The following is an 11354-nucleotide window of genomic DNA, read 5'->3' as shown; positions in this document are numbered from 1 at the left end:
CTCCTCCCAGCCCTGCAGCCCTCCTCCTGCCCTCCTCCCATCCCTGCAGCCCTCCTCCTGCCCTCCCCCATCCCTGCAGCCCTCCTCCTGCCCTCCCCCAGCCCTGCAGCCCTCCTCCTGCCCTCCCCCCCACCCTGCAGCCCTCCTCCTGCCCTCCCCCCAGCGCAGCCGTTCCAGCCTTGCTGTGCCTCATCTGACTCCTTCCCTTGTCTTTTAATATGGAACAGAGAAATGGAATGCTCTTCCAGAATTCAGGAGAATGGAGCTAGCTTCTTCTATTCTACTGGATTAGCAGACACCTGCTCTTTTTGCCAACAGATATACAGACAGACTACTAAATGCTAAGGAGTATTTATATTTCCCCTTTAAGATATAAATGCATGCACTTGATGCAAAAAAATGATGGCTCTAAGAGAATCAGGAATTGAAGAAGTAATAATATGATTTCATCTATATTGTATTCGACAGATGAGGCTTTTTACCAATGAAGGCTGAGAATTCTAAAATATTACCCTTCAATCCCATTAGTCAGCAATAATAGAAATACAACTCTACAGAAAAAAAGTGAGGAATGTCATTTTAAAAATAGCTGAGAAAGTGGTCTGCTTGCCATAGTTTTTTAAGCTGGTTGTGGTTGATGGATAGTATTAACTAGATTTCACCACTGTGGAGAAGGTTCTAGACATTTGGAAGAATGGTTTTGCTGACGTTGCAGTTTCACTGACTTTCTTCAGACACACTGGGCTTTGAAATGATCTAAAGGCTGTAGGAGAAGGTGCCAGCACCTCATCCACACCTGGGTTTGGAGCTGACAATGGTTGGCTGGACATTCTGGTACTTGCATTGTTGTCTTGGTGGCCTGGATGACTTCAGATGAAGGATCTGGATTAGACCGCTCCGCTGGGTCCTTCAAATCAATCCAGCCAGCGGTAGAGGGGAAATCAAGGTGCGAGGTATCTTCTCTAAATTCACCTTTTTATTTGCGTGATATCGATGCATGTCTTCTCCCTTCTCCATTGTTCTGAAATGTGAGGCTTTCAAAATGACTGGATTTCATTGCTTTTGGAAGGTGAATTTTGGGAGGGCTCGAGTTGAGGGAGCCTTAGAGGCAAATCCTTCCTCTGGCTTCCAGCTGGACTGCAGATCTTGGGGCAGGGATGGGAGCTGGCCTGTGGGGAGTTGGGTCAAAGGGAGCCCCCTCCCCCCCAGGCTTCTAGGAGGCCCGGTAGGAGCCAGAGGTGGAGCGAGCAGCGTGGAGTGAGCTACAGGTGTCTGGAAGGCTTGGTCCGCAGCCTGGCACTGCGGAGAGTTTTACAGCTGGGGAGTTTTACAGGGGGAGCTCTGGCTGAGGTGAGCCCTTGAAGTGGGGTCCCAGCCCCTCCCCCCCCCAGGCCTTTGCATCCTGAAGGCAAATGGGATTTTCCATGTCATGAGTTCCCACTTCGGTGTGTTCCACCTCTGCCCTACCCTCACCGGGGCCCCAGAGGCAGTGGATCTCCTCCCCTCTGAAACAGTCAGCCCAAACGACTTGTCTCTGTGTCGGCTGGTGATCAATTACAGTAACAGAGAGCTGACACATGATCTAGCCTGCGGGGCCCTGAAGTCCGGGGACTCTAGGCCTGGACCCACGGAGGATGGAAGCTTCTGGAGGACTCTGAGGAGGACTGCATGGTGCCCACGGCAGGCGCAGGGCTGGGGGGGCTCGCGCACTGTCCGTGGGGCTTGGTGGCGTGGAGAGCTCAGGCATGCACAGACCACACCTGCGTGGGGCACAGGGCTGGCTTGCAGCAGCGGCCTCTAGTGGACGTGAGCTGAACCAGATGCCTGCGAAGAGCACTGTGCTCTGCCGGACCTGTTTCCTCCCCCCCCCCCCCAGCTCCTTAATGATCTCTTGCTGTCACCATCTCTGGGCAGGGGCTGTTTGGAACTCACAGCTGCTCCACGTGCTGCCAGCGCTCACGGGATATGGGAAGCACCCGAGCAGGTGGCCCCCGGCCACGGAGGAGAGGCTGACTTCGAGGAGGAGACCAGGGCGGCTGCTGTCTGTGGTCTTCCTGCCGAGGACAGTAGACGCAGGTCTGGAAGGCTGGGGACAAAGTGTAGCCCACGTGGTGGTCTCTGAGAGCAGCACCTCAAACTGACAGGGGGGGCTTCAGTTGTTGGAAGTTGCTTTTACCTCTTGAGGGGAGCCTCCATGGGCTGCCTTGTGCACCCACTCATCCCTCCCAGTGAGACTGGTTACAGTAGTGTTCTGGATCTGATAGCACACAGGCCAACCGCATTAGGCATGTGGACATGAACAGCCCTTGCCGGAGATGCTAGGAGCCAAGTGCTTGCTCATCCAGCCTCTCCTGCCCACGTGCACACACTGCAGGCTTCTTCCCCGGGTCCAAACCCCAGGCTCCCTCCCTGGAAGTTTCCCTGAAGCACAGATCCCTTTTTCATCTTGTTTTCTGGCTGTGAGTGAGAAGCAAGATGGGCTTGTACACTATTATGGTGACACCATGGAAAATGCTAGAGCTTCCTGGGTGTGAGTTTCTAAACAGAGAAGGATTTGCTGCCCAAAATGGAAGGAATAAACCTTTGAATACCGATTGAAGAAGTCTCATGACGGCCATTTATTTCATGTATGAATGAATCACAAAGTCCACATACATACTTAGCATACAACCCGTTCATACCCGAACAGTTTGATTTGCTGACTCCAGCCGCCTGTGTTTGCTGAAGACGAACCTGCTGCTTAGCCTGAGACCGTGGTGATTTTTATTCCTGCAGACTTTGTTCCTGGGTGTCAGGTGGCAATTTTGTGAGGAAATCTGAAATAGAAAATTGCTCAACTGTCTTCTGCTGTGACGATGGGAAGGCATACATCCTTGAAGATCTTTTTTTTTTAAACAGCCGCTCCTTAACAACGCGGGGTACTTGAGGTTGCCTGAAACCATGGGAGAACTAAACCCCACAGAGCCCGCGTGACTCGCTATGTCTCTAGACATAGTAGAATAGCTGATCAGTTCTGACAACAGTGGTAAGACAATTGCCAGCATCCTTACTCTTGTGTCTGGGGACAGGATTAAGTAAAATGGGGGATATCTGAACACAGCACTGAGGCCCATACCACTACGATTGAGCTGATGAACGTGGGGGACTGCCAGATGACACGTGGGTGGGTAGCTTACAAGACAAGACTGCTGGACAAAGGGGAAACCCATGTCCGAGGAGGGAGAGACATTTCCTCACATACAACCTCCGACTTGTGAATCGCCTTTGGAATTGCCACAGTGGATTGTGGTTCACTGAAACTCTGGAAAAGCAAAAGCCTGGAGAAGAGGGACAACCCATATTTATTATATTTTATTGAGTAAACGTTGTATTCCCAGTTACCAGGGTTTTTGTTGTTTGTTTTTTGTTTTGTTTTGCCAACCAGGTTTTTCTGGAGGACAGTGGTTTTGAGCAAGCCAGTACTTCTAGGGGTTTTAGGCTATTATGAGTGAATTTATTGTAATAGTGGCAAGAAGGAAGTTTTGCCTGAGTATTGTTTGGAAAATGGAGACTACCGCAAGCTTGCTTTCCTTGCATATAGTTTGTGGTCAAAACAACCAAACAAATAAAACCCCAAAGGGCATTTCAAAAACACCTTGTTCCCTGCCTGTTCACATCAGTTGTGTCGCAATCACATGACCTGCTAAGAGCTCCCCTGCCCTTCGTGTTGTGAAACTCTGTCTCCCAAAAGCAAACAGTGCTCACAAAGCAAGGTCTATGAGATGGTGATCCTCTCAGCGCCTCCAAAAGCTCAACTCAAGTGCCCAAGTGAAATGTGTGTTGTCTTTAGTGGAAGTTGGGTGGTGGTCTGGGGAAAACGGTGCCAGCACCCGCAGTGCAGTGTGAAGTTCCAGCATCTGAGTGTGCAGTTTCTCCGTGGGTGCAGTGGGCAGTAGGCTCTTCTGTTGACATCTAGAATTGGAGAACCCCGGGCACACAAGCCAGCTAAGCCCAGGTGACCTCAGCCTAGCTCTATCTGCACACATCAGTGGAATGCCACTTGATTTCTTTCATCCACGCGGGCTCCCACAGCAGGGACTTCCCAATGGGGTGTCTGCACAAGGCAGCCATGACACGACACACCCTTCTGCCTTGCTTTTGTGTCCAGCCACCTTTCCCCCTCTGTGGACTGCCTGAGCCGCACTTCTGGTCCAGCACTGCCCAACTCGGGAACTGCTGGTTGCTTAAATAAACTCTGTACCTTTTTATTGTGTCTCAGTTGACTATTTGGCAGGACAAGTTTTGGTAGGTTTTAAAACAGCACCCAGAGTTTTGTGAACTGGTGTGAACTGGTGGCTCCTGGCTTAGTTGGATATTTCTTGGACAACTAAAAGACACGAAGTATCCTGGTGTGTGCTAATTTGCCACTTGGGCGGAAGGACTCTGGTGAAGTGTCTACTCAGGTCTTTTGGCTATTAAATCTACTATTTTTTGAACTTTCAGAGTTCTTTGGCTATCATAGATAGCAAATCTTCATTGGATAGATTTGTAGAGAGACATGGCCGCCCTGCCCCATGTCTCTGTATGCTGAGTATTCCCGCTTCACCCACTGCTCGGGACAATGGGAATCAGCTGTCAGCACTCCAACCCCGTGGAGCCAAATTAAATAAAGAGCAAAAACCAACTCCATCTCATCTTAGAGTGCAGCTTCCCCCAGAGGCGTTCATTTTCTTCTGGATGTTGAGGGATCCAGTGATTCTTGGTCTCAGTTCAGGCTTTAAGAAAGGGACCGTTCAAAAGGAGTAGCTCCCACAAGTCTGGGGCACCAGGCAAATCCCAAGCAGCCCTGCTTTTGTGCCACAGAACTCCCCAAAGTCGATATGCAGGTGTCTGTCTTGTCCTGAGGTCTTGCTGCTTTTTAGGAAAGATGCCCACATTCCTCTTCTGGCTTTTCCCTGCAAGTTAGACCACCACAGGTCTGTGGTTCTCTGAGCCCCTGCAGGGGGCAGGAATGAGAAGCACTGTCTCCTGCTCTGTGCAACAGTGAACATGCGGTTGTCGTGCGGAGAGGCTCAGTGCACCCTGTCTCCTAGTCAGGGCCTGCTGGCTCCCGACCCTGCTCCATGACGCCACCCCACCAAGGCTCAGCTGCAAGGGCCCCACTCTCATCCTCTGCCTAGCTCCCTTTCCGTACCTCCCGCAGGGACTGGGAAGGAGCGTGGTGGGAACACGTGGTCACTGGACACGTAAGGCAAGTCCAACACGAGCTACCTGCTTTCAGTGGCGCACCTAAAACCACAGGCACCAGTTTCAGTAAGTTTTACTTTTAGAGCACAAGTTTCCTTCTCATATCACTCAAGATAGTAAAGGAAAGAAGTTTCAAAAATAACCAAAAGGATAAAGAACATTTCACAGCCAAGTGAAGTCACACACACGCGCGCACACACACACCTGTAATTCCATCACTCTGGAGATTGAAAGAGGAGGATCTTGAGTTCAATGCCATCCTGGACTACATAGCAAGATTGTGCCTCCCCCCAGATAAACCCCAAACCAACCCAACAAAGAAAAAACCCAAATTCACAATAACGATTAGAAAAATAATTCGCACCAACTCACTAAATAGAAAAATCTATTTATTATGTTGTTAAAGACAACCAGAATAAATGTCATTAAAATATTCTGTCGCGACCGCCTCGACCCGCAAGGATGACGCGACAACAGGTCCTTCTTTCAGACGGTTTATTCAGGACCTTATTTACAGCTTCTTTTCTCCTACTTCTCTCCTGCCCGCTTCTTCCTTCTTCTTCCTGCTTCTCCTTGTTTCTCCTTCCCATCCGCCCCCGCGCTCCGGTTATAAGCCTCCGGGATGGCCAATCCTGAAGCGCCATGTGGTATATACTGATAGGGCTGCAAACACGGAAGCAAACTAGGAGCCAAGTCATAGCCATATAAGGAGTTGTTTTTTACAGAGAGCACTCGTCACGGGGAAGACGGAAGGTGGGAGCCCGCGCCATCTTAGGTCGCAGCCGCACCACGCGGCCCTGCCATTTTTGCTTTTGCAGCCGTCTTTGGTCGCGGCTCCCGCAGCTCTCCACAATATTCAAAGGCAAAGAAATAGAAAATGATTGTCAGATGGACAAAAATAAAACTGCAGCTGGGTGTGGTACCAATGCTGGAAATCTCAGCAGGAGGTTCAGTGGCCAGAGGTCAGCTTGGACTACATATCGACTTGCAGGGCTGCCTCTGACAAGCACCTTTTGAGACATAGTCTCAAAATACAAACCAAAAATAAGCAGTATGCCAATATTCTCATCGAAGTAAAATTCAAATTAGCCAACAGGAAAATGATTTTGAGAGTTAGTACCAATGATAAGGCGTGAAGTTTTACAAGTAATAGCATCAAATGAGGCAAGAACTCTTAGAAATACAATAAAAATTACATACAAAAGAAAAGTAACACTGCAGAGAATTTTAAAATAACAGCTATGTTTATTGCAGCATTATTCCCAATAGTCAAACTGACGCATCATCCCAGGTGCCTATCAACTGGTGAATGAATAAAGAAAATGTGGATCATGTACACAAGGAAGAATGACATTGACTTGCTTGAAGGAAACATAGGTGGAACTGGAGATCATCGTATTCAGTAAAGTACCCAGATTGAAAAAGACAAACATTGCATGGTGTCAAGTGGGAAGTAGACTCTTAAAGCCTGAATGACAGCTGTGTAAGGTGTGTGGGGGTGGGGGTGAGGGTAGGAGAGGGCAAAGAGGGGTGAAAATGATCAAGTACTTTATACACCTGTATGAGACCAGAATAGTGAAACCAGTTCCAATAATGTAAAAGGGGAGGAGGAAGGCAGATAAGGAACTTAACAGAAGAGGATTCTACTACTCACCACTGTAATCCCAGCTACTCAGGAGGTTGAGCTCTGAGGATCACGGTTCAGAGCCAGCCCAGGCAGGAAAGTCTGTAAGACTCTCATCTCCAATAAACTACACAAAAAAAGCTGGAAGTGGCGCTGTGGCTCAAGTTGTAGAGCACTAGCCTCGAATACAAAGAGGCTCAGGGATAGAGCCCTAGGACTGGTGCGCGCGCGCGTGTGTGTGTGTGTGTGTGTGTGTGCGCGCGCGCACACACACACGTGTTCCCTCTTCCTTTTTCTTCTTTGTTTTGTGGTACTGAGAAGTAAACTGAGGAATTATACTGAACTGCTCTGCTACTTGAGTCATATACTCTTAGGCCTTTGGTTTTTGTGTTTTAGGGGTTCTCATTTTCTTGCCTGAGACCAGGATTAGCCTCAGATTGTGATCCTCCTCCCTCAGCCTCCGTCATAACTGGTCCACTCCAGTTTGCTTTTTGAGTCACCCCAGCTGGCTTTAGCTCGCAATAGATTCCTATTCTGCCTCTCAAGTAGCTGAGGTTACAGGCATGACCCACCATACTTGTCCAAGATGACCATTCTCTAGGATTTCGAGAAAACTTAAAATCCACAGGAAAGAAAATTCATAGAAAATAATCTCTGTCCACACATCAGAAGTAGAACAATAAAACCTTTCAATAAGATCTTCCAAGTGGGTGAAAAGTAGAAAACATCATCTTAAAGATAAATTATTTTCCTCAAAATCTCTAGCTCAAAGAAAGCCTAAGAGATAATTCAGATAATTATAAGCTCATTATTAAAGTTAAGGAACACCTGGCCTTACACCTGAACTCGTACTTGCTAAGAACAAATGAATTCAGCTTTCTTTTCAAGCACTGATAAACAAAAAGAAATAACCAAGGTCAGAAGAATAAAAGTAAAGAAAAAGTAGGAATTTAAAAACTGAGAACCAGGAAATCTTCACAAGAAAAGCCTTGAGAAAACCTCACAGCTCACGAAGGAAAGCACCCCCGCGGGCGTGCGCTCCTGCTCCTCTCCTCTCCATCTGCCCCGCATCCAGCTATCTAATCTCAAAAATCTTGGGGTGGAACAGTCTTGAGCAGGGATAGGCCCCTGTTCTTTAGAGGCAGTCAGTGGCCCCTCTCTGTCCTGCAGCTCATCTAGCAAGCTGGGCTGGGCAAAAGCTGGGAGAGGCCAACAGCTAGAGACCTTCGCCCAGCCCAATGAGCAGCAGCAGCTCCCTTCCGTATCAGCAAGTTCACCCAGCATAGCAGGTACAGAACAAGACCGCTGGGGCCGGCTGGGGCCAGCCCGGGCCAGCCAGGGCCTCTAGGGAGTCCTGGAGGAAGGGTGTGCTGCCATTGACCTTGCAGACAGGACTGCCTCAGGACAGTGGACGTGAAACGTGTCCTTCCGTGATAGATCCCAGTCCTACAGAGCGAGCCATCACAGCTCAGAGGTGAATTTTAACCTAGAGTGCTGGAGAATCCTGCCTGACCTGGCGGGCATCCTCCACCTGAAGTCTGATTAGCCTCTAACTAAGTGGCTTGTATATTTACTAGGAAGAACCACCCTGCAGCAGGGAGTCCTGGAAACAGCAGGGAAGGGGGAGAGGAAAGTGGGGGGCAGAGAAGGGGGTGAGGGAAGTAGGGGGGTGCCCCACACAGCTCCCAGCTGAAGGCCATCTTGCCCACAGTCAACCTAATACAGAAAGGGAATCATGATTTTTCTAGACTTCGGGTAATCTTCAAACTTCTCCAGGTACCACCTGAAATAAGAAAAGAAACTCAATAAGGCACACGTTTACCTAATGTATTTTCCATTATAAGGAGATGAGGAGGTGTTTGTGTTCTTGTGGTGCTGCGATTGGACTCGGGGCCCTGCCCTTGTTGGGCAGCCGCCTGAGTCATTCCTCAAGTCCCTCTTGGTGCTGCTTGTCTTCTAGGCCCGGCTCGCTTTATGTTTGGGATTTACGTACCAGCGCTTCCTCCGTGTTGCTGGGTGACGGGAGCACGCCAGCCACCACCCCAGCCCTCTAGGCCCCCCATAGCTGAGACAGCGGGCATGCACCACCACGTCTGGCCACTGGTTGAGATGGGAGTCTCACAAACTTTTATGCTGGCCTCGAACCACCACAGCCCCATGGATCTTGTCCTACAGGCTTGTGCCACTGCACCTGGCCTTTTAGGTTTTTAAGTGCTGTATTAAGGGCTTTGACATTTCATGCAGGCATTAGTTTCATTTGTATCATGAATAACTCCACACACCTAAAATGAAACAGAAAAGGGGCAATCCGGTGATTCGCTTTCCCCTGGGAAGGGACGTTGCTGACATGATAAAATCATTGGTCAGCACAGGCCAGGCCCTTCTCTGGCAGGACAGGATGAAGATGGGGCCGAATGAGACGGGCAGATGTGTCTTGGATGCCTTCTGATGACCCTGCAAGTCCTCACCAAGCCCCATGGAGAAGCTCAGCTGTCATCGGGAGGATGGCCGGCGGGGTACCAGGCTCATGGGCGCCCCTAAGGACCGGCTCAGTGTAATCTGGTGCCACCCAGAATTCAACCCTTAGCTCAAAATGGACAGAATTTTCAATTTTGATGAATTATATTAATAAAGATGCATACATTCAGCTTGGTGCCAGTGGCTCACGCCTGTCATCCCAGCTATTCAGGAGGCTGAGATCTGAGGATCGCAGTTCAAAGCCAGCCCGGGCAGCAAAGTCCATGAGACTTTTTTTTTTTTTTGGTCGGTGATGGGGCTTGAACTCTGGGCCTGGGCGCTGTCCCTGAGCTCTTCAGCTCAAGGCGAGTGCTCTACCACTTGAGCCACTGTGCCACTTCTGGTTTTCTAGTGGTTTATTGGAGATAAGAGTCTCATGGACTTTCCTGCCTGGACTGGCTTGGAACTGTGATCCTCAGATCTCAGCCTCCTGAGTAGCTAGAATTACAGGTATGAGCCACCGGCACTCAGCTTATCCATGAGACTCTTATCTCCAATAAACCACCAGAAAACCAGAAGCGGTGCTGTGGCTCAAGTAGTATAGCACTTGCCTTGAGCTGAAGAGTGCAGGGACAGCGCCCAGGCCCAGAGTTCAAGCCCCATGACTGATGACAAAAAAAAAAAAAGATGGTACATTCAATCTGGAGTTCAATCTGCCAGTTGAAAGGGCTGGCAACTAAGTTGATGAGATAAATACCAAAAGTACTCTGAGGTCAGACACGGAAGTGCTCAGTGCAGTCCCATGATCAGATCCCCAGCTCAAAAGAGAATAAAACAAAACAAATAAGGAGTGTCCATAGGCCACGAATGACAGCTATGAGACTAAAAACCACAACAGAAAACACAAGCAGCTGCTTGTTCATGGGGAAGAAACACATGAGGACCACAAACAGAAGAAGCAGCTGTAAAATCCTGCCGATACTGGATGGGTTTAGCACTGTAACCTACGTGCATTCTCCTTTCCTTTCCTTCCGCTGGTCTGTGTAGCACTAAGACCCAGGAAAAATCCCACCCCTTCCTCCCCAAGAAGCGAGGGCCCCTGGGTCGGGCATGACGGGCCAGGTGAGGGAGGCCCAGGGACAGTGAGGTCAGTCTCAGGGCTGGGTAGGAGGACGTGTGCCGTGATCATGTTTAATGGGCAGGTACTGAAAGTTGCTGCAGCCCTGCGGGACACCCAGCCAGTCAGCACAGCACCTTGCTAAGAGCTGCGCACAGGCGGCTGCGTAGGCACCTGCAGGGGTAGGTCGGTGTCTCTCTCCGATGAGCTAGCTGCCCATGGAAAATGAAACTATAGCCCTGGAAGAGTAGAGGCAGAGCCCGGCAGACAGTGGGGTCAGCCAAGACAGAGCACATGGGAAGCTGCATGGCCGGCATCGTGTGGGGTGCCCTGGAACTTTTCTCACGCAGCTCTAGAGAGCAGCTGGGCTCTCTGGGAAAGGCATGGTTCACCCAGTGGGTTGAATTTCACAGCCACCATTGTATAGGAATGAAATGGAATTTGTTAAGTCATCAAAATTTTCTTGTGGGGTTGCTACAATTGTACATCCACCCACAGTGACTGGTGTTTTTAGGTCTGGGGCTGGCGTTCAGGGACTCAGAGATTGCCTTGCCCATGCAAGATACGGAGTTTGATCTTCGGCACTGAAAAGTCACCTTAAAAAGAAAAATAACCCTCCCCCTCCCTAAATTAGAAAAATGTATATACAAGATACATGACATTGGAATCAAATACAGTGACAACAGGGGTTATACCATGGGGGAAGAACACACAAAAGAAACAAAAATATCATGTGGCACATTATAAATATATTAAAAACAACAGAAGAAAGATAAAACCTCTTGTATCCCTATCTTGGGGTTCATTTCATTGGCTGACCCACTGTAACAATGAGATGTACAAGACACTATGTTGAAAACAAACTTTACAACTTGGGAGGGCGAGGGAGGATTTAGGGAGGTGGGGAGGGAAGGGATGGTAGTGGAAAAA

The 11354-nt window shown here is 49.3% G+C and overlaps 1 protein-coding gene across 1 annotated transcript in view; it reads right to left on the bottom strand.

Moving 5' to 3' along the window:
• Window positions 1-8488: 8488 nt before the first annotated feature.
• Srd5a1 (steroid-5-alpha-reductase, alpha polypeptide 1 (3-oxo-5 alpha-steroid delta 4-dehydrogenase alpha 1)) overlaps window positions 8489-11354 on the bottom strand; it is a 34372-nt gene continuing 31506 nt past the window's right edge. The window contains exon 5 of the mRNA XM_013013859.1: window positions 8489-8633. Coding sequence (XP_012869313.1) covers window positions 8567-8633 — 67 coding nt within the window. The 3' untranslated portion in view covers window positions 8489-8566. The remainder of the gene's footprint in view (window positions 8634-11354) is intronic.

Source organism: Dipodomys ordii, unplaced genomic scaffold (assembly GCF_000151885.1).
Source record: "Dipodomys ordii isolate 6190 unplaced genomic scaffold, Dord_2.0 Scaffold21, whole genome shotgun sequence".
NCBI classification, from domain to species: domain Eukaryota; kingdom Metazoa; phylum Chordata; class Mammalia; order Rodentia; family Heteromyidae; genus Dipodomys; species Dipodomys ordii.
This window is presented reverse-complemented; position numbering and strand designations above follow the sequence as displayed.